General features: G+C 27.2%; 5 protein-coding genes across 5 annotated transcripts; 3 read left to right on the forward strand and 2 right to left on the reverse strand.

Moving 5' to 3' along the window:
• The first annotated feature begins 5,832 nt into the window (after window positions 1-5,832).
• LOC128951385 (uncharacterized) lies at window positions 5,833-11,232 on the forward strand. Its single transcript, XM_054296634.1, has 5 exons — window positions 5,833-6,450; window positions 6,531-7,245; window positions 8,026-9,323; window positions 9,558-10,311; window positions 10,421-11,232. Exons 1-5 carry the CDS (start codon window positions 5,833-5,835, stop codon window positions 11,170-11,172), a joined length of 4,137 nt encoding a protein of 1,378 aa, XP_054152609.1. The 3' UTR covers window positions 11,173-11,232.
• A 338-nt stretch (window positions 11,233-11,570) lies between these two features.
• On the reverse strand, window positions 11,571-14,079 carry LOC128951387 (zinc finger protein 76-like). The gene is made up of 5 exons (XM_054296635.1): window positions 13,093-14,079; window positions 12,859-13,012; window positions 12,630-12,799; window positions 11,958-12,514; window positions 11,571-11,579 (listed from the first exon to the last, which is right to left on the reverse strand). Exons 1-5 carry the CDS (start codon window positions 13,802-13,804, stop codon window positions 11,571-11,573), a joined length of 1,602 nt encoding a protein of 533 aa, XP_054152610.1. The 5' UTR covers window positions 13,805-14,079.
• Window positions 14,080-14,385: 306 nt separating this feature from the next.
• On the forward strand, window positions 14,386-16,829 carry LOC128952079 (zinc finger protein 143-like). Its single transcript, XM_054297413.1, has 5 exons — window positions 14,386-15,403; window positions 15,476-15,629; window positions 15,719-15,888; window positions 15,962-16,081; window positions 16,318-16,829. Exons 1-5 carry the CDS (start codon window positions 14,605-14,607, stop codon window positions 16,758-16,760), a joined length of 1,686 nt encoding a protein of 561 aa, XP_054153388.1. The 5' UTR covers window positions 14,386-14,604; the 3' UTR covers window positions 16,761-16,829.
• Window positions 16,830-17,605: 776 nt separating this feature from the next.
• LOC128951388 (E3 ubiquitin-protein ligase HACE1-like) lies at window positions 17,606-18,921 on the reverse strand. The gene is made up of 3 exons (XM_054296636.1): window positions 18,764-18,921; window positions 18,336-18,523; window positions 17,606-18,034 (listed from the first exon to the last, which is right to left on the reverse strand). Exons 1-3 carry the CDS (start codon window positions 18,891-18,893, stop codon window positions 17,606-17,608), a joined length of 747 nt encoding a protein of 248 aa, XP_054152611.1. The 5' UTR covers window positions 18,894-18,921.
• Window positions 18,922-22,380: 3,459 nt separating this feature from the next.
• Window positions 22,381-23,814, forward strand: LOC128951389 (UDP-glucuronosyltransferase 2B7-like; the record flags this gene model as incomplete). The annotated part of the gene is made up of 2 exons (XM_054296637.1): window positions 22,381-22,927; window positions 23,027-23,814. Coding segments are annotated over exons 1-2 (1,335 nt in total), but the record flags the coding sequence as incomplete, so codon positions are not given.
• Between the last annotated feature and the right edge of the window lie 1,306 nt (window positions 23,815-25,120).

Genomic DNA, 25,120 nt, shown 5'->3' on the forward strand with positions numbered 1-25,120 from the left:
GTACGACAATCATATATAATGACTGATCTAAAGACTGTAAGTATTATTTTTTTGATAATTATTTATTTAAAAAAATAAATAAAATTACAAAATATTATTGTTAAAAATTTTCCGATATTTATCATCAATTTTTTGTTGTTATTTATATTTGTCTAATAGCTGGAAGGCCTGTATGTAGACCTAACCGTAACAGTGATATTATCGTACAGTCTATACATATTGTTGGTGTCGCCCATCTATAATATCATTAATTATATTCAAATTGAAAACAAAAAATATCAATTAACACGTGAATTGGCTGCCAATCAATGTGTTATCGACTCAGATCACAGTCAATATAAACATAATATTAATATTATTGGCAATATTTTACAAATTAATGAACTCAAAGATGAAAATAATAATTATATAACTAAACTTTAAGAAACAAAATTTTTAGTACCTTAAATTTATTATTAAAATTAAATTAATAATAATAATTAATTTAATTTTACAAAATTGTCAATAAAAATAGTAGTAAATATAAATTGAATATAAAACTAATTGTATTAATTAAAGAAATTAATTATTTAAACTATTAGATTATAATTATTGATTTCAATTTAATCAATTACAATTAAAATACATTACAAATTAATTTTATTTATCATTCTAGGGCTAGCTTATGAATAAATTATGATTATACCTATATTTGCTTTTATATAATATATATATATAATATATTTTTAGGTGTGGCCATATATACAGTATATAAGTTTATATCTATATATATATTGATAAATCCATTTCTGAATTCAAAATAGTAAATCAATATATATTATTATATTATTAGTTTATAAATAATATTGCTATAAATATAACCTATATTGTCATATTGTCAATAGGTATTGTATATTATTATATTATACAAAACAATGTTTTTTTATATTTGAGAGTTAAAATTGATTTATTTATTAGTTTTTTGTTATACACAATTAGTTACTCTATACTTCATAATGTTATCAAAATGTTATTGTTTAAAATAAATTATATAAATGTAATATAAATATAATCAAAATATTTTTACAATAAATTTATTTTTAATTAAGTTAATTATTTATAGTAATAATTCTATAGAAAAATATAGAAAAACAAATGGATAGTAAATATTTTGTTTAATATAAATGTCATCAAATTACTAATGTTTTAGCATGTAATTTATAAATATAATATTTATGACGTTAATACATTGATTTTATTTATCTAAATAAAAATTATAAACAATAAAATTAATGAAAAAAAAATAAAATTTTAGTATTTTAAATTAATAAGCATCAATTATTAATGATCAATAAAACATTTTTACAAAAAAAATAAACATTAGTAAAACTTTGTATGTTTAATTTCACTTTATTTTTTTAATTATTATAGTTTTCAACTTTATAAAGAGCCAGTCAATTGATCTTGCGCCACGTAATTTTTGAATAACTTTTAAACGGTTATAGATAATTTAATTCTGTAAAATACATTTAAGAATATCATATCGACCACACTTAATATACACACAAACGCAAAACTAGGATGACCAGATATACATAATATCAGGACCAACGAAAGACACTATGCTACAGGTCAAACCACAACTGATAAATTTATTATGACAATGAAACTTTGTAGTCAAGAAATAATAGTTTAATATAAAAAAAGAATCATCAAAATCGAATTGGTAGTTTAGTTTTTATGGCTTGTTAAGTTTGTCATAAATCATATTATATAATATGGTCTAAAATAAAAATGACGTTATTTATGATTATTATATATTTATAAGATAAATTTTCAATTATTATACTAATTGTAAAAACGAAATTTTAATATATCGACTAGTTTTCAAAATAATCGAATTTGAATATAAATCACACTATTGTAATTTTATAATATAATTTATATTAAAATTCGATTATTTTGAAAATTAGTCGATATATTAAAATTTCGTTTTTAGAAATATTAATATAATTTAAAATTAAATCTAATAAATATATAATATTCATAAATAACGTCATTTTTAATTTAGACCATATTATATAATATGATTTATGACAAACTTAACAAGCCATAAAAACTAAACTACCAATTCGATTTTGATGATTCTTTTTTTATATTAAACTATTATTTCTTGACTACAAAGTTTCATTGTCATAATAAATTTATACGTTGTGGTTTGACCTGTAGCATAGTGTCTTTCGTTGGTCCCGATATTATGAATATCTGGTCATCCTAGTTTTGCGTTTGTGTATATATTAAGTGTGGTCGATATGATATTCTTAAATGTATTTTACAGAATTAAATTATCTATAACCGTTTAAAAGTTATTCAAATATTACGTGGCGCAAGATCAATTGACTGGCTCTTTATATTAATATTTTTAAAAAAATTATTTCTCAATAAACAAAAATGATAATGTTAAGAAAAATATTGTTCAATTAGTATTATAAGTATTTATTTTGGTAAAATTTAGTGATAATCAGTGCACTTTAATTAAGTACTTAATAGTATCAATATTATGACACCGGGGACTTACCATTAGTTTAATTATCTATAATAAGTAATTAACTTAATTGATATTGTTATTGAAAAATAATAATAAATATTTTAGTTTATTATATGCTATTAAGCAATTTGTCTTATTAAATGTCATCGATATAATAACAATTAATTTAGATTATTATTATTACAAAAAAAACTTTTTATTTTTAAATATCAAGGACAACTAAATAATTTAGATGGTTATTGATTCTACAGTATATACTGTATATAAACATTTGCATAATATATAATATGATAATTACATTTATAGTATTAATTATTTATAATATAAAATTTTATTATGTAAATAATAGTATTTCTAATAAATTTCATTATTATTAATTAAATATAGTAATTTTTCCATTAAGTCAAATATTGACTTATAATTAATATATTGTTTATTCATTTATAAAAATAAAATAAAATTATTTAATTAAAATATTTAATTAAAAGACAAAACTAATATTTGTTGATTACTGATAAATAATAGTTATATAAGATATTAATTAAGTACTGATATCTCATATTCAAGACTAATATTATTAAAATAAATAATAAAATCTAATAATATTTAATTGTTATAATTGTTTTCTAAAAATGATTATTAATTATAGTAACAGTAATATTAATAAGAAAATAGAATTTTCAATAACTATTTGATTTTGTAATTTTTATAAAAATATTAAATATATATAATTTTCAAAAATTATTAATTAAAATTATATAAAATATTCTAAAAATTTCAAATTAACAATAGTCATATTTATTAAATAATTAATAATATTTGGTATTTGCATTTTATTTTAATTAATATAAAAATATATATTTAAGAATAAATTTATATTTAAATAATTACATAAATATCAATTAAAATATTCATTGTAAATTAATAGTAGACAACAGTTTAAACTATAATATGATATAATATTGTTATTAAATATACAGTATATTTGTTAACTAGTTTAGCAATTTATATGATAATATTATAATTGTAAGTTTCCTTTACAATAATAATAATAGTTATGACTTAATTTTATCATATGATTAATTAAATCAAAAATAATAATAATAATACCAAATATGTTTTTTTTCTTAAATATTGAGTGTGATTTTACGTGTTATTTAATTATTTATCATAAAATGCATATCAAATTATTATTAGAAAATTATATATCAAATTTTATTGTCATTTAATAGTAAAGTAGTGTTTGAGCGCAAACGCAATCTTAGATTTTATTTTTCTCATATATTATATGATATTTACTATTGTATTATATATGATATTGATTGACACAAATAAATTCTATAAATGTATATATACTGTAATACTGTATAATAAAATAGAGAGAGAGATATAGCAAAAAGTCTAAATCATGTTTAAAAATCATTATTATTTATTTGCAATTAATTTTTTTAAGAAAAATCATTACATATTTTTATTACAAGTGTATTGTATTTAATGTATTAATAAAATTTTTATAAACAAACATTCTGTATACTGTATATAGTATTAAAATTTCTATTTTTTTACAAATTTTTAATAATTTTTATATGCAATCAATTAAACACTAGATAACGATTATTTTGTTGCTGTTAAAATTGTCAATTTTTTTTAAATAATATGACTAACATTAATAATGACTAATAATTGATATGTTAAGCCCTTAATAACTATACTACCTAAAAAATTTGTAAAAATTATTATATAAAAAGTAAGAAAATATTTTTCTAAATTTTATAATATTAATAATAATGATTTATTTAACTAACAATTAAAGTGAAAATCTAAAATAATATTCTGGATAATATTTTAAACAAATGATAATGTTTAGTTAAATTAAATTAATAAATAATAATTATATTTTTTAAATGCAAACATACAAGTATGTATAATATTTTAATTATTTATAAGATATTTGTTATAGACATCAATATATTATAATTTAATTTTTAATAAATATTAATAATTTTATAACTAACTTGTAAAAATCTATTATTTTTTGTTATTATTATCATATATACAATTTAAATCATCTTATAAGCAATCATATTACCGTCTTCCCATAGTTAACACATGTTTTTCAAATTAATACCGTATTCCCAAATTAAAAATAGTTTTTTTTTGAAAAAGTACCGTATTCCCAAATTAAAAATAGTTTTTTTGAAAAAGTACCTTATTCCCAAATTAAAAATAGTTTTTTTTTGAAAAAGTACCGTATTCCCAAATTAAAAATAGTTTTTTTGAAAAAGTAGCTTATTCCCAAATTAAAAATAGTTTTTTTTGAAAAAGTACCTTATTCCCAAATTAAAAATAGTTTTTTTGAAAAAGTACCTTATTCCCAAATTAAAAATAGTTTTTTTTGAAAAAGTACCTTATTCCCAAATTAAAAATAGTTTTTTTTTGAAAAAGTACCGTATTCCCAAATTAAAAATAGTTTTTTTGAAAAAGTACCTTATTCCCAAATTAAAAATAGTTTTTTTTGAAAAAGTACCGTATTCCCATATTAAAAATAGTTTTTTTGAAAAAGTACCGTATTCCCTAAGTATGTATAATATTTTAATTATTTATAAGATATTTGTTATAGACATCAATATATTATAATTTAATTTTTAATAAATATTAATAATTTTATAACTAACTTGTAAAAATCTATTATTTTTTGTTATTATTATCATATATACATATATATACTACTGTATTAATTGCAATATTAAATTTAATATCTAAATTAATTAATAGTAATATAAAAATTTTAAATATTTACTATTAATTTATACAATTTTATGATAATAATGCTAGAAAAATATTATATTAATAATTTATTTATTACTGATAAATAATACTTTCAAGATTTATATTATTTGAGATTATATTTGAGGATAAAGTTTATTTTTTTAATTGTTTAAATTATTATTTTATATTATACAAATTATTTCTATTGTTACTTTTTTTATATTAATGTTTAATAATATTTATAAAAAATTTCAAACTTAAATAATTTCTTTTAGAGTAATTAATATTATAATTATTTAAATTATAATTTTTAATTGCAATATCCTCTATGCTTTTTTTTTGCTAAATAAAGGAAATTGTAATTTAAAAAGTAAACTATAAATAAACTATTTTGTCAATTAAAAATTTGCTAAAACAATTATCTATTATAGTATTGTATGCATTAGTAATTTTTGTAAGCTTTAATTGCTATAATATAATAATAATAAATTTAATAATAAATTTTTTTTTAAATAATCAGGTGCAGTTAATTAAATATGGAAAATCAACAACAACAACATGTGTCAATTAACAATGTTGATAATAATAATAATATTGCCATTGGTTTTACTAACCTGTCCATCAGTGTCTATACCCGTATGGGCACCAGTAGCAAATTGTTGCTACAAAATATTACCGGTGCCTTTGAGTTTGGCTCCATAAGCGCACTGATGGGCTCTAGCGGATCGGGTAAAACTACATTACTTAAATGTATGAACGGCAGCAACCGGTATAGCATTGGTGACGAGTCTATGATATTTTTGACTGCCGGTCAAGAGCTTAGGACATGTTTTATCCATCAGGAACAGTATGAACGGCTATTGACAGGACTGACAGTCAGACAATCGTTGACCTATGCGTCCCGGTTTAAAAACAGTGGTCAGTCGTCTAGTAGTGTTGGAGGCGCTGCTGCTGCTATCAGTCACCGTAAACGAGTCAATGAGCTAATGTGCGAACTAATGATATGGGATATACGCAACAATCGGGTGGACAAGTGTAGCGGCGGTGAACTAAAACGACTGGTCATTGCCCAAGAGTTGACCAGCGGTTTGCTGCCGAACGTCATGTTTGTTGACGAACCGACCACTGGTCTGGACAGTAATGCCGCACATATTGTATGTAATTATTGTTTATATGTCTGGTGTAGTCGTGTCTAATGATTTTGTGTTACCTGTGTCTTGAATTACTGTTTTAGGTGATCGCCTGTTTGAAATCCCTGAGCCGTAAACACTCGATAGCCATCATAACATCAATACATCAGCCAAACAACGATCTGTTTATGCTTTTCGACAACGTCTACGTACTGGCCAAACACGGTCTCAACATTTATCGTGGACCACCCGAACAATTGTCGGCACATTTAACTGAATGTAACATTACTGTCAATTCCGACATACAGTTCCCCATTGAAGTGCTACTAAAATATTCGTCTAAAGGACAGTACGATAGCTATGTTAGGCAATTGGCCGAACAAACTTACAAAACTAATGATAATCTGTGGAGTAGTTGTCCAACCAATCGTATGGATGTGTTGTCCAGTTTTGTCCGAAACCGTAGCAAATTGTTTAACTTAAGTGACTTTTTCTATCTACTGATGCGGACAGTCATCTATACCTATTGGTATCAATGGCGGTCGCTAGCGATGCAGCTATTATTCTACATACTGTTCCTACTGTGCCTAACCTATGCCTACAACAATAATATTGGCAAAGTCTCAGGCTGCTATGATTTAGGTACCGGCACTGGTAATACTACCTGTCCGGATAACTTTCACCAACAAATGGGTATTATTGAACAAAATCTTTATCATCAGTACATATCGTCGATAACAGTGCTGACACTACACACGTCTATTGCAACGTCAAACTATATACTGGACTATCGGGTGTTTACTACAGAACATCAAAATAGTAGGTTTTTTTATTAAATAAAATGCATAATAATATTATTAATATTATTAGTTAATAAATAAATAATTACTATTTAAATAAGTTTTATAAAACAACCTGGTTAACATCGTCACTAATATATAATAAGATATTCAAATAAAATTTTATATAAATTTTAATAGTAATTTTCTAATTACAGTAGTAATGTTGACTTATAAAATAATTTTAATTTTTTTTTTAATAAAAAATAACTAGTATAAAGTATAATAATTATAATTATATACTGAATAAAAATAAATAAATAATTTGTTAATAATAAATATCAGATTAGAAAGTTTAATTAATTTATTAGACTTTTTTTAATATTTTATTATATTTTTAATTATATTAAATATTTTGTAAAATAATTATATTAGGTAAAATATAAAACTATTATTATTGTTTATATTTGAAAATCATAATTAGTTTATATATTAAATTTATTATTAAATATAAAAAATAAGATAAATATTTTATATATTGGAATTTATTTGATTATGCTAATTTAGTTTGTACATGAATAAATTTCGATAAAAAATTATTTATTTAAAATAAATTATTTTTTTTAAATTTTTTATACGCCCTTATAATAGCATATTATATTATTTTTGAGTATAAACTTTAATTAATCTAATAGATCACAAAAATACGTAAATACATAAATAGTTATCATTAAAATACTCCGTCATATTTTATTCAGTCTTATTTAATATTATTATTTTTTTAATAATAAATTTATACTTTTGATCCACATTTTGCTAGAGTGGTATAGTACAGGTGCCTATTTCTGGGCCAAAACCATATCCGAACAGTTATTATCAATAGTCTGCGCCTATATCTACACACTTATCATGTACTTAGCCAGTGGTCAGCCCCATGAAACCCACCGATTCTACAAATATCTCTATATTAGTCTTATGGGTTTCATGTCGTGCCAGACGCTGGGCTCTATCATAGGACTGTTATGTCATCGACAACACCGGCTGGCTCTATGTGTGGCTGTTGGCGCCTACTCGACACTACACTACTTCAACAACTTTATAGTCCCTACCAAAGACCTGTTCCCAATATTTCAGACCATCAGTGAGTTTGTATTTGCCAAATACCTGTTCAACGGTATGCTAATCATACTCTATGGGTTCGATCGGTGCCCAACTGGCAGTGGTCAGACATCGATAGTGCTTTATCAGTACGACCTGATGGACGGGACGAATCTATTTTGGCGATACTGTCAATATTTAGTCTATTCCTTAGTCATACTCAAATGTATAGAGTTTCTCATACTTGTGCTCAAAGCCAATAGGATAACATTGAAACTACAATACTTTCGCCGACATAACAGTGCTGCTGCTACTGCTAACAATGATAATAATAAATGTAGTAATAATAAAAGGAGTATACAGTTTAACGATCCAGACAATCATGTGGTCATAGGCGGCGATGGTCACGGTGTCGTCGATAAGATGCCAGTACTGGAGATAACGCCGGCACCGCTTACCGATCGCACCGTTATGTTAGCTTGGATTGACTTGACCTACGAAGTCAAACGTAAACTATGCGGCCTCAAGAGATACACCATTTTGGACAATGTTTGCGGTTCAATTGATTTCGGTTCGCTAAACGGTTTGATGGGTCCGAGCGGTTCGGGTAAGACTAGTCTAATGCGTTGTCTGAATGGCCGTCAGACTAGACCCCTGAGCCTGGGTAGCGAAATATACACAAACTCTGACGAACCAATACTCGCCTGTTTTATCACACAAAACACTGGAGAACATCTGTTGGACGGTCTGACTGCACGCCAGGCGCTTCTGTATGCCTCACGATTGAAGAACAGTCAACATTTTGCCGGTTGTGGTCATAACGGTTGGACCCGATCGACAATCGACGAGCTTATGGATGAACTGATGATCGGCAATATAGCCGACACACCAGTCGAAAGGTGTAGCGGTGGCGAACGTAAACGGCTGGTCATTGCAGCTGAACTTACATCCTATATAAAGCCAAACGTGTTGTGTATCGATGAGCCGACCAGTGGTTTGGACAGCGATGCCGCCGAAGTGGTTAGTGTTTCCGATAATATCCCCTATATTTTTTGAACTATAATTTAAACAAATTAAAAAAATAATTTACACTATTTTAACTATTGAATATTTGCGGTAATATATATTTATATAATTAATTTAGCAAATGACTGGACAACTTTATAATTATTAAATACCATAAATCTATTTTTAATTTGTTTATATTAGATTTGTTTTTTGAAATTTTAATTATGCTTATAATTTACTTAAAAGGTAATAAAATGTTTGAAATCGCTAACCCGTAAGCATCGTATATCAATCATCGCTTCCATACATCAGCCAAATAACGAACTGTTCCTTATGTTTGACGCCATCCATGTGCTGGCAAAAGGCGGTCACACACTCTATTCGGGAGAACCTCACCGACTACGGGAACGGTTGGTCGACTGTGGACTGGTATGTGCCGACTATGAGGCACCCATTGAAGTAGTACTCAAACACGCATCCGATGGCCTGACCAACGAACACATCCAATCTATGCACACAAAACAAATGATGGCCAGAGATGAGTTACGCGAGTTTTGTCGCAACACTAGTAATCACATGTCCGTCAATGGAAACAATTCGCTGCAAACCAGACACAAAATTTTCCAGATAATTGACTTCTGGTATCTACTGTTGAGGACAATGCGCATCACATATCTGTCCCAATGGAAGTCACTGGTCATACAGTTTTTTGTTGTCACATTTATTGCTCTACCGTTTTCTCGTTCACTAAACGAAGATATGGTCGTTCCCGACGGTTGTATGCCAGCCAATTGGACGGGTGGTGGTGGTAGTGATTATGGTAACGGTACGATTGATGGTCGCACCTGTAATCTGGATGTGATCAACGATGAGAGTCTGATCTCACTAAACATCAAATATCATATCGTATTGACAACACTTGTCACATATCTGCAGATTGTTGTCACGCCGTTGACGTTTACCACTAATGTCAATGTGTTTATCAATGAACAGAGGAACGGTATGTAAAATGATTGACTAGTAGTCATATAATCCATTTTTGTTACAAACAAAATTATATGCATTTAAATATATTTACATATCTCTAATACACCCATATCTATCAACAGGTTGGTACAGTTCCGGTGCTTACTATTGGTCAAAATCAACAGTCGATATCTGGCCAGTTATCCTAACACTGATGCCATTCATAGCCATAATGAATAAGTATCAATCGTGGCTCAAGTACGGCTCATATCTGGCCTTTGTATCGGTGTCCACTCTGTGCTCGCAAAGTGTCGGCCACATAGCCGGCATCATATTCAACCAGGACAGTAAGATGGCACTGGTAGCTTCGTTTGGCATACACTATTCGATGATGATATTGGCCAACATTATCATACCGATCCACGAGTTTCCCGTTCCGGTTCAAAGTCTAGCTGATGTATCCTATTTGAGGCATACATTCGAGTGCGTTATGATAGTTATATACGGTTTCGATCGATGCCCTCCGGGATGGCAGTCATCAGTATTGCAGCGCCTGTCGATTGCCGGCAACGGTGACCAAGTATTCTGGATAAATGTACGCAATTTGCTACTGGTTTTTGTCGGACTACGTATAATAGCAGTCTTGCTATTGATTATGAAATCCAATTACAAACTATTCAGAAGTAATAGTATTATTGCATCAATTGGTTGCTGTTTTGCCGCCAGTAATAGTGATACTAATAATAAATTGTGTTTTAAAAGAAAATTGAAAACTAATAAAAAATATGTTTTCATAAATAATAGTGATAGTAGTAATAGTAATAATGATAATAATAAAAATAATATCAATAACTATGATAATACTGGTGGTCAAGAAGTTTTTACATTAAGATAATTCAAACTTTTTTTATATTTTAGGATAATATTATTTTTTTACGACAAATTAAGACAATTGATAACATTTTTGAAACTAATTTATTATTTTTATTATTATTAAGCCGTTTTTCATTGACTCATTTATATGATGATAATATCAATTTTTAATTAATTGTACAGTATTTATAATATAATAAATTTTAAAAAAATATTTTTCAATAAAAATTCAATTTTAACAGTTAATGCATAATCAAACATATTATTTAATAATATTAATAAAATAATTAATAATCGGTAATATTGTTCAATTTATTTGAATATTTAATCTTGATTAATTTGACTTTAGAAGTTTTTTAATTAAATATTTATTTAATTATAGTTTTTTTTGTGTGTAAAATCACACATTCCTCCTATTATTTACATATACTGTAATTACAAAATATACAGTTTAGTTTATTAATTTTATACAATCAATATTATTTCATATATGGTATATATACTGGGTATATAAACTTTATATATATATACACCGGTATATATAATTTATGGTAAAGCAAATAAAAATATACTGTACAATATAATACAGTATTATAAATTATATAGTTAAAATTAACACATATACAGTATTATATTTTTAAATTTCAAAAACAAATAAAAAAAATTTTATTTACGGTAATTAAATATATAAAAAACACATTATTTTTTAAATTTAAGTTTTTTCGTTTTATTTAAATCAATCACTTTTGATGTCTTATTATTATTATTATTATTTCTTTTTCGATTATTATTATTTTTGTTAATCACTTTTTGTGGATTTTTATCACACTCAGTATCAGCAACTAAAACAACACTATCATCTGTAATACTATTGATAGTATTAGTATTGTTATTGTCAACATCAATATCAACGTTATTACTATTGTTATTATCTAAACTATTATTAGTGTCAGTGATATTATTAGCATTGTTCTCATTAATAGTGACACCGGAATTATCACCACCTATAACAACATCGTCATCAACATCACTAATATTGTTGTTGACGGTGTCGGCAATGATGGTTTCATCAATGATTGTGTTGGCACTGGTAGTGGTGGTCTCGTCACTAATAGTTTTCGGATGTCGTTCGCGGATATGTTGTTTCAGATCATCGACACAATCGTATCGGGCATCGCAGTCGCTATAATCACAGAAATATTGTTTGCGAAAACAATGTACTTCACGGATATGTTGGGTGAGTGTATTGCTCCGGGCAAATGCACCGTTACAGTCGGGAAAGTCGCATTTGAATGGACGATCGCCAGTATGCTGTCTCATGTGATCCCTGACCTCGTATTTGTTGAGAAATTGTTTTTCACAACCTATTATACGATAAACATAATTAGAAAAAATAACTTACAGTATACCATAGTATCTACTACTACTAGTACTACTGTACCGTAGTAGTAGTAGTATCATATAACAGCTCAAACCTACCTGGCCACTCGCACTTATGAGGTTTTTCGCCAGTATGACAAGCTTTGACATGATTTTTGAGTAGTTTGTGTGTCTTGAAACGCCACGTACAGCCGGGCCACTCGCACACGTAGCCCTTTTCGGTTGAATGTATCAGTTTATGTTCACGAAAACGGGCCGGATCCGAACAACTGTCCCAACAAACAAATATAAATTAATTGATCGATACTTTCTAAAAGCATATACTGACCTATACTGACAGCCCTCGTGCGGACACTTATACGGTTTTTCTCCCGTATGAATGCGATAGTGCTTCTGAAAGTTTCCCCGATTATCAGTTGCGTATTGACAGCCACTCCACGTACACTTAAAACGTTTTTCTCCGTCGGCGGTCACAGTTTTGGCTAAACAAATAAAAAAAATCAGACAAACAATTGACAGCTAACTGTTCACTCTTCGCGATACAACTAAAGCTTTGACATACCTTTGCCACGTTTGGCGGTAACTTTAGTACGTTTTGTGCCGCCACTGCCTACGCGTGACAGACCGCTGATCATAAAATCTGTGTCATCAGCAACTCCGCCGCTGTGGTGGCCGCCGGTAATCATCACATGACTAACATCGCAACTACTATCGGCCAGACTGTTGGCATCGAGTTCTTCATCGGCACAGAGATAACTTGTGGCAGCGTCTAAGTGATGATGATGTCCGTCATCGGTCACCACTACAGCCGTCGAACTGTTTACTCCAGTCGTCGTCGACGACCACAAATGATCGCTAACACAGCTGGTGGTCAACACAATCTCGTGATGACCTCCAACCGATGTTACACTACTGGTGGTCTGATCGGTACCATTTAAATCTGTAGCCGTATTCAATAGACCGGTAAACTGTTGCGGCAATACAGTTGTCTTAATAGACTGATACTGGTCGTCAAGTATGGCCAGATCGCGATCGAACGGTGTTTCGGCAATATTGAACTGTTGGCGAACACATTGGACTAGTTTGTCATTGTATAGCTTGACCTGTTCGAGGACATCGCACAGTCGGCGCAATGTCTGCAATTCGTTGCGAGTTTGGTCGCACTCTCGCTCCAGTTCGTGCACCCGTTGCCGATACTGGTCGGACTCGATTTTCATTTGTTCAAAGCTGACCCGATCGACCATTACTATGTCCACCATCGGTGTGCCGGCCATTGTGTGTGTATGTGTGCGTAGTCGGCGGTGGTGTCGGATGTTATCGGGTGGTGTCTGGGGTTACGGGTTTTTTTTCTCACCCGTTTGATACGGTTCCTCCTCTCTCTCTCGCGTGATATATCACTAACTAAATGGACAGACAGATATATTTAGCGGTAGTGACCAACAAGTTATTAGTTAATGTTTTTTTGTTTGTTGTGACAAACATTTGCTATTAATTTTTTGATAGCAATGTATTGCTGTTGTAGTAGTAGTAGTGTTACACTAGTAATACAGTAACCAATAATAATAATAACATTAATAATACTATAATCACATTATTATTGAACTAATAATTCCTCAAATGTTTATGTTTTTTAACAAACAAAAAATAATTTATAAATACAGAGAAAATATACAAACAGTTATTTAAACCGAAAAACATGTACTTTTACATAGTTATGAAAAACATATGATTTTATATGTATATTTTATAATATAAAATAGGCCCTAAATTGATGCCCTAATAAACACACACAACAACAATGTATTGAATTATTATTTTTATTATCAATTATTTATTGACTTTCACTCATATTTATAGTCAAAACATATAAAGAGTTTGTTATTATTATTAATATTAACACAAAATATAATCCAAAGTTAAACAAACAAATCAATCAATTAATTAGTTGAAAATGTTGTCCACTATTTTACCCATCACTCGGCGGTAGTGACCATATAAAATCACAGACACAGTCATCATCACCGCTATAACCAACATAAATATATTGACAATCGGCGGCCAAATATAAAAACAAATGGATTGTATTATTGACTACCAATCGTTTGTATCGATGAAAGAGTCGTACGACCACTTGTTGGCCAATGTTCAACATTTGGAGACCGAAAACGATGTCCTCGAAAAGTCCAATCGGCTGCTCAAGAGATTGATGTCAACACTGGAGTGTATTAAGTTGGCTTTGGAGCAAAAGATGACAATCATCGATACGGCCGCCAAAGTTAGCACAGTTGCCGACCAATTGGTTCCGTTCGAACGGGAACTTCAACGACTCGATGCCGACTATTGTCATCTGAAGTATCTATTAAATAAAGTTGAGTTCGATGAGGACGACGAAGACGAAGAGGATGAAGACAATGAGGCGAACAACGATTGTGAAGAAAACAACAACAATGGTGTCGTTGGCGGCGGAAGTGCTCACGACATGCAAACGGATGAACTGATGTCGACGACGACGACTACTAGTACTGGTGCTAACTGTGCCATCGCCGAACTGACCACCCATAATACTATCGATGATAATTCTCTGGTCGATGCTACTACTTCTCAAACATCGATAGTGGCCACCGATGTACTGGCAGCGGTCACACTTGACGACAATCACTCGATCATATCAACCGGTCAAACACTTACCACAGATGACGGCGTTCAGCATGTGTTTCATCAGTTACCCGACGGTCAGGTAGTTATTACAACTACTACGACCCGTGCGGCTACTGATGGTGATCTTAACGCCAGTGTCTACACCACTCATGTCATGAACGCCACGGATAGCGCTGCAGTTTCGTCAGTAAAAAAGTCGCGAAATAGGAGGAAAGGTATTGAAAATTATTATTTTGATCTTACAGTGAGTGCTAACAAGTATTATCTATTTTTTTATTAAATAATAGCTGACTTGACGGCCACTCCTGGCCTCAAACGGTTCCGATGCGATTGGGAGGGCTGTGTCTACTCAACAGATAGTTCGGGAAACTATCAAAAACATTATCGCATACATACGGGTGAGAAGCCGTTTAAATGCGATTTTAATGGATGCGAATACAGGTGTGTGTTATCTCTTAGTTATATCGTTTATCTCGCACCTGATTATCAAAATGGTTTAATATCTATCGTTTTTTTCTTGCTATGACCAGCTGCTCCGATCCGGGTAGTATTAAAGAGCACCGGCGTATACATAGTGCCGACAAACAGTTTGCTTGCGATTGGCCCGACTGTCAGTGGAGGTTCAATACGTATAAATTGTTGAAGAATCATCGGCGTGCCTGTCATACGGGCGAAAAACCGCACAAATGTGATTGGCCAGGTATGTGTCTCCCGGAGCCTTAATTAGTAGAAATGGTGTTTATATTATATTGTGTTTTTGTTTGTTTGCTAAGGTTGTGATAAATCATTTTTGGCTCCCTATGCTCTCCGTACACATAAGTTAAAGCACACTGGTATCCGACCTCATAAATGCGATATAGAAGACTGTGTGGCTACCTTTACCAGACCTACTGGTGCGTACATAATTACATAACATTGTTATATATTTTTAATTTACTTATTTAAGTTAGATTTTAGTTTTTATTATTCACATATACGGTAATTGGTAGTTATCATACAGTTATTATTATTATTGGTATTTAAAATTGTTTTACCGGTAATAATGTATAAAGATTTTATAAATACGATATGTTTTTATTTAATTAAAATGTTTTTTATTTGAATTAATAATTTATTATTATTATTACAGACTTGGCTCGTCATAAACGTGAAACTCATTGCTCGGAGCGCTCGTATGTTTGCGAACACGAGAACTGTGAGTCGAAATTTTTCCGTAAAGACGATCTTCGGCATCATATTCGCCGAAAACACGAATTTCCTCAATTGGGTCGACGGGCTAAACGTCAAAACAGGAGCACCGGTGGCGGATCAGTAGGTCGTTCGGATGGTTCCGATGTCGGATTAGTCAACAATGATTCCATGACCACAACGTTATCAGCAAAACGTAATACTCGACGCAAACTAACACTTAAAACCGATTCGAATATACCTACCGGTGCTGACAATCATGGATTGGATGTCAGCGGAGGTAATGCTGTTGTCGTTGACGTCGATAATATAGATGAGCCCAAAGTGGTTATCGATATGATTGCCGTTAAGGGACGCAAACCGATACAAATTAAAATTAATTGAAAGTTTTTTTTGTTATGTTTTTATTAATAGCTTATCTAAAACTTTTGATTTTTTTTATCTTAATTGATTAGCGCTTTAAAAAAATGATGATGTTAAATTATGTTTATTTTAATTTATTATTTATAAATAAGTTTAGTATTCTATATAAATAATATCGTTTTTTAAACAAAATTTTAATTATTAATTTGATTATTAATTAATTATTTTTCGATATTCTATTTTAGTGATTAAAAAATGTGTACAAAAATATGTTTGTTTATCTATTTAAATGAAAAGTAAATCATTTGTATATATCATTGAATTATTAATAATAAAATTTAGACTTAATTTTTAATAAAAATCTAAAATTAAATTATTTAATTCAAAAAATTTAAGGAAATTATATTTTGTATTCTTATTAATAAAATTTTTAACATTTTTATCTAAACTTGTTTACCGGTAGTTATAATATTTACATAAAATTAAAAACTAAAAGTTAATTATAGTGAAAATAAAATGTTTATTTAGATAAATTTTAATTACGGTAATTAATTACGAAAAAAACAAATATATTTTTTATTATATTAATATTTATTAATTTAATATAGAAAGTGAATAAATAAAAATTACATAACATTAAAAACTTATAATTATACTGAAAATTTTTATTATCATAATTCATACATTAAACTAACAAAACAAAAATTTAAAAATAAATTAGAAAATTTGATACAATAAATTATTTATTTATTTTTTCAATTTTATATAATACTGTAGAGGACTGACTTATTATTTATCAAATAAAATTATAATATGAATTTTAATTAACTATATATAAATATTTTTTATAACAAAAAAAATTATAATTAAAATTTAACTAACTTTTTCCTGCAAAATACATTTAGCTCATTGGGTAACTCAAGCTTATGTATCAAATTGGACGTCACAACCGTGGGATATGTCCTCGACAGGTATGTACGGCACATGTTTTTCAGTGACATAAACTGTTGTCTGTACTGATGTGGCAAACCATGTACTTCATAGATGTTAAGTGTATCACATTTGGCTGCTAATAGCTTATCGATAATTGTTTGCAATTGTCGGACATCATGTTTGTCGAGTATATAATACAGGGCTGTCTTATGATTTGAGTCTTCAATGTCTACATCAATCTCGTTGTCGATAAATTGGCCGATAATTTCTAATACATAGTCGACATTCATATTATTAGCATTGATGACGGCATAGTGTAAAACAGTTTTGCCAAAATTGTTTTGTGTATTTAGAAAATTTATCTAGATAACATTATTATTATACAAATAAATAAAAATATATAATTTATTAATGAATAGATTTAAGTTTTTTTTTGTTTTCATGTATTGTATGGAAATATATAATTTTTAAGTATTATATTAAAATATTTTATTAACTAATTACATTAATAATAATAAAATAGTAAATTAATATATGATTCATACACAACAAAAAATGTTTAAAATAATTGTTAGTTATTTTTTAGATTAATACTATATAATTAAATATAGGATAATAAATTATTTAAAATATAACAATATATAACAATATAATTATTTATACCTGTTTTATATCAGTTTTTCCGTTATATTTGTTTAAATAGATAATCATTGAATTTAAACATTTAATAATTTTTTGAAATTTGTCTGTTTTTAAGTTATTATTATTATTTATATCACAATCGTTGAGCGCCTGTACTAACACGTGTAAAGGTGTATTGCCGTTAATGTCAATGACATTTATGTTGGCACCTAATTTAGATCGGAAAGGTATAACATTTTTAGTATATAAAAAAATCAACTAATAATAGTTAAATATATTTCATTTTTTAAAATTAAATTAACCAATACTAACATAAAATATAATATTATTTATTTATTATAAAAAAATTATTTAAATATATATAATAGGAATAACTAATTTTTCAGATTTCTACTATAATTTTAAACTTATTTAATTAATAATATAAACAAATAAAATTATTTACTTACCATTTTTAAGTAATAAATTTATCAATGTATTATCATACAATTTAGCAGCTAGGTGAATAGTACGCGATTCATATTGATCAATTTCACTGTTGACATTTATTAATTTTGCTTGATACAATTTATCAAGCATATCATAGAATTGATTATCAATACAATATTTAATAATAAATTTGATTACAATACTATCATATTTATATATCTGAAAATTAACAGCAATAAAATGATATATATTTGAAATTTAAAAAAATAATAATAATAACTTAAAAAATTACTTACATGACAAATTTTGGCAATTCTATGGAAATCATTGAAATCTAGTAAATATTTTAATTGCCTAAATAGATGTCTATAAAATTTATCATGATAATTAAATAGAAAAGCTAGAAAATAGGTAATCGTATTGTAGCAAGCACAAATTGAATTAAACAATATTGATTTACTTTTTGACATATTTTATTTAACACAATTTTAACATTATTAATTTTATTAATAATAAATTAATAAAAAAACACTAAATATATATTATTATATTTAATTATTAATATTAAATTTATAAATATATATATATATAATAATAGTTTATGACGATATGTGTATGTGTTTACAGTTTAAGCTACTAATTTGAAATGTGATTATTAATTTCTAAAACATGAAATTATATATATAATGAAAAATACACATATGGATTTTTGTAAATAATAAAAATATATTTTTCAAAAAATAAATAAATAAATATTTTTTCCCATTTTATTATAAGTATATAAAATTTATATATATATATTTTTTTTTTAAAATCAATGTTAACTTTGATTTTTCAAGTGTGAATGAGACATAAAATCAAATAAAAGGGAGAAATTCCCTTCAATTTTAAGTGTTTTCCTTTCATTGAACATATAGTGGGAAAAAAGTTTATTTTATATATAAATATTAAATTTAAGTTTTGTTGTGTATGTATTACAAAAAAACCTTTACACCTTTTTTAATGCTATAATTCAACTTTTTTTTGTATAATATTATATCATAGTATGTCCTGTACTGCAAAAAACTAAAAGTAAGGATAAACTTGAACTAAATATTTTATTACATCAATGATTACGGCATATAATATGGTTAAAAACCTCTTTCAAGTGAGTGTGTGTGTGYGTGWGTGWGTGTGTGTGTGTGTGTGCGTGAGTGAGTGTGTGTTGTCTTATATGATATATACATTCAATATCTTTATGTATAATCAGTGGTATTATTATTATTATTATTATTATATATATAATAATACATATAATAGTGTGTCGTTTATATATTTACGTCAAACTCGTTATAGTATTTACTTAAATACAAATTATTTTCATGTTATATAACCTTTACATATATACAGACACATACACACAAAACAAGAGCCTTCAAAGATATTGCTTTAATTTTTTTATTATTTGTTTTATTTTTGTTTTAAAAAACTAACTAATATTTTTGTTAAAATTTGCATATTATATTTAAAATAAATTATTCTCTCTTTCTCTTTCTCTTTCTCTCTCTCTCTCTCTCTCTCTCTCTCTCTCTCTCTCTCTCTCTCTCTCTCTCTCTCTCTCTCTCTCTCTCTCTCTCTCTCTATCACTGTCTTTATTGTCTCACTCACCTAAAAAAAGTCATACAAACACACAAAACAAAGTCACAATATTAACGATAACAACAAACGATTATAACTCTTATATTTTAATTTTTAAAACAAAATTTTCCAATAAAAATATTAGTTGATATTATCAATTAATGTTACTTAACTACTGTGGAAAAATTTAGTATACTGTATATGAATTAATGAAAATGAAAATTGTTTTTTTAATCAATTATAACTAATTAACAAATTAATGTTTTTAAATGACATTATATATATATATATAATTATTATCACATAAAAATTTATTTTTAAAACATTTTATTCAGAATTTTTATGTACTAATAATCCATAATTCTTAAATATTAAGTCAATTAATAGAGATATTAAATAGATAATTAATAAATGACAATATATAATTAATTGTAAAAATATTAGTTTATTAAAAACATAAATAATCTTATATTTTTTTGATTAAAAATAAATAAAAATAATAAAAAAATAAAAAGACAATAAATAAAAAAGTATAAAATATATTAATATTAAAATTCTATATTATTTACAAAGCATAATATAAGTAGTTTTAATTATATTATTTAAGTTATAAATTAATTTATATTTTGTTGTTGTCGTTGTATTTGACGATATATCCGATGCTTTTGACACAACCCGTGGACCGATAGTGCAACTGATGGAAACAAAATTACCAAAAACCAGAGCCAAGTATAGTCATAACCGGGTCTTTCAATACACAGTTTGGTCACTGAATCGACCAATAGGTCGCCGGCACACAAACACTGGCCCAATAGGCATAGCCGCTGGACATCCTGTTCCTGACAGTCCTGATTAATCAAACAAATAAATTGTTTACAGCGTCTGTCGTTGATATCGAAACTGTAGTTATTATGGCACCGACACTGACTATCAATACAATCCATATTGATGTCCAAACAGTCCATATGATTGATACATTCAACTAAATGTTTGTCAACTTTTTCATTATTATTATTATTATTTTTAGTATTAGTAGTATACAAAAAATTATAGTTGCAATTAATGTGTGATAATAGTATAGTATTTATAATAATAATTATTATTATGAAATAAAATGATAAGTATTTATGAAATGGCATGACTGAAAATTAATTATTTGTTTTTTTGGGTTACAATTAACAATATATTAGTTATAATAATAATAATAATAATATTAGTAAATAAATAAACAAATAAAACAATGGCAATTATTTTTTTGTTGCTAATAGATGATTATTGTCATGGTAAAATTATATAAGTAAATTATTATTTGTTTTTATGTTAGTCATTATATATTTATTTATAGACAGTACATAAAAATATATTTTATTTTTGAATAAAAAAAAGAAAATTTATAAATTTCAAAATAATGTTTTTATTAACTAGTTTATTTAGTTTAAAAAAATATTATTACTGTAAATTAATCAACTACTGTATATAATATTTTTCAATTGAAAATATTTTATTTGTTAATATTTTATTTGTAATTATTTAATTAATAATTTATTTGTTTAGTATTATCAATATGACTGAATTATGTATAATAAAAAAGCTAATAACTCATACAATCAATATTTATCATTTTTTAAAAATATTATTAATACCGTTATTAATACTAATACATTATTAGATTATAAGTCAAATATCATATAAATTATAATTGTTTAATAATTTAACCTTGCAAGTTTTACTGTACTTTATTACAATTAGAAAATATCAATAGTTATAAAAAAATACTATACATTATTATAGTTAGTATATTATAGCCTTCAATACAATATTACTATATAAATATAATATCATTAGTTTAATCTCTTTGATAAATAAAATACATAAAAATTTAGTTTTATTATTATTATTACCGGTAAATAAACACATTTTTTTGTATATAATTTTGTTTACATATAAACATTATTATATTATATAACTTTATAACTTATATGGACAATAATAAATATTGATATAATTTTTTTTATAAAAAATGCTAACTGTGCTATTCGTGCCGTTAGACGGTTTGGGTCACATCAATGCCTGTCACGGTTTGGCCGATAGCCTCAGAGAGGCCGGTCATTGGTGTGTGTTTGCCGTCGACGACTTTTTTGTCGACCAGTTGACAAAGTATGGCTTTGCAGTACAATCGTTGACTGCAAATGTGGACAAAATCAACGACGGTGTTAGTCTGACACAACTACAGCCGCCACCGATGACCGAGGATAAGATGCGGGCAAAACGTGAAAACAATTTTGTTGCCCGCAATGCACAGGTATTCAAAGAGTGTCCGCTAAATGTGGCCAAAACGTATGTCGGATTGTTTGACGAGCTGTGCGATGTACTGATGGCCAGAGATCAGATATATAAGCGTATTGTTGCCGATGTCAAACCCGATGTTATTGTTGTCGACTCATATATTAATTCACCCGTACTGACCACCAACAGTGGTATACCTTGGGTTTGGTTGTATTCGGCTGCACCACTTATGATACTTAATTCAAATCTTAGTAGCGACCAATTGCCACCCGCGTGGTTAGGTAGGTTGCCTACAGGGCCTGTAGGCTACAGGACATATTTCTATAATATACTGCAGCACCGGTATCTAATTATTATTATTGTTTCATCCATTATTATAGGTTTACCAACTAATGACACAAATGATTGGCCAAAACATCGAGAAAATTTAGATAAAGTATTTGAAAAATTGTACCATAAATGCAACAAATGGTATCAATCATACGGTGCCGCACTCACACCAGTGACCTCAAACACAACCAACACTTGCATACATCCCGTTTCTAGTTATCTGAACATATATATGACACCCGAAGAGCTAGACTATCGAGAGGTACAGCCGTTGCCTGAAAACTGGCGACGAATTGATTGTATTGTACGGACCACTGGCGACACTTTTGACATACCGGCCAAACTAAGGGACAGACCGGGAAGACTGGTGTATCTATCGATGGGTTCACTTGGGTGCTCACACATCGAGCTAATGACACGTTTGACCAATATTTTAGGCAAATCGCGGCACAAGTTTATCGTTACCAAAGGTCCACTACATTACAAGTATGACTTACCGGACAACATGTGGGGCAACGAATCACTGCCACAGTTGGCAATCCTACCGCTGGTCGATCTGGTCATTACTCACGGCGGTAACAATACAGTTACCGAATGTTGTTATTACGGTAAACCTATGTTAGTTATGCCACTGTTTGCCGATCAGTTTGATAACGCACAGAGAGTTCAAGAGTCGGGACTCGGTTTGAGATGTAATCCGTTTGAATGCAGTGATGAAGAGCTGGTCCAGTCTGTCGACAAACTGGCGGACGACTCGACTTTGGCGGATAGGATGAGACGTATCGGCGATAGGATTAGGCGATCAAATGATAGGGAAATGATAGTAAAAATTATTGAAAATCTAGTAAAATAAAGTATATTAAATAATAATAATATWWTTTTTTTTTTTTTTTTGAAAACATGTTTACTGAAAATTAATTTTTAATAAATATATTTTATTTAGTAAAATCAATTTATTTGGGATATATTTAAATACAAATAAAAAATACCAAGTTTAGTAAATAGTTATAATTTGTTAGATTTATTAATTTTTATATAGAATTAACAATAATATTAATTGAATTAATTTTTTTTTTAAAAAGGTTTTAAATAAAATATATATTAATTAATCGGTTAGTAATTATAATATTAGCTGTCCTTATCATATGTCTGTAAATCCAAACACAATAGTAATAATATAAAATTGTATAAATTGTTAATATTAATAATAACAATACAATATAAGCTTCATTGAAACATTCATATATGTAATAATCAATGCTAACGATAGCAACAAATACAGACAATAATATTATAATTATTGTTTTATCTAAAATTAAAAAAAACAATTAAATAAATTACATGAAAATTAAGTTATTAAATAAAATTAACAATAAAATCTATTTACTTTTATCAGCCATTTTAATATATCATATACTGTACAGTAATGTAAATTTATAACTTTGTATATGATATAAAAATAACAAATTATTTTTTATATTATACGATATACAATATTAATATCTAGTATAATAAATTGAAATATATGTTTAAAAATTATATATTGTTTGTTTGATGTTATAAATCTTAAAATATATAGACAAACAAAACATTCAATTTAATATTCAGGTAACATTTAAAATACTTTATTTATTAACATAAAATAACAATTTTTGCATTTGTATTTAAAAAAAATATTTATTACAATCTAAATTATTTTATTATAACAAGTTTATGTCTTAACTATTATAATATTGCATCCCCGTATTTGTCATAAAATCATAATTTTAATATTATTTTAATTTCTGTTTATTTTTTATATAAAATATTATAATATTTAAATAGTTAATAAATATATTAAAAATAAAAACATGGATATTAGATTACAAATTAAATTAATACAAATTTTAATGTAGAAAATAATAATCTTATTATTGTAAATATTATTGTTATTATTTAAATTAAGATATTATTTATAGAATATTAATCTAATTTTATAAAATTATAATATATTTTTTATTACATTATTTTAGAAATATTGTAATTATTAATTGAGTAATTGATTATTAATAACCATAATATTGTTTATCAATTTTTTTGTTAACAATAGTTTTTATGATTGGCTCTCTTTTTTCTATGGCCGCTTTAATTGTGGTTAATAATAT

The sequence above is a fragment of the Oppia nitens genome, unplaced genomic scaffold (genome assembly GCF_028296485.1).
Source record: "Oppia nitens isolate AA-2021 unplaced genomic scaffold, nextdenovo-longstitch-racon4-pilon3 scaffold1_pilon_pilon_pilon, whole genome shotgun sequence".
NCBI classification, from domain to species: domain Eukaryota; kingdom Metazoa; phylum Arthropoda; class Arachnida; order Sarcoptiformes; family Oppiidae; genus Oppia; species Oppia nitens.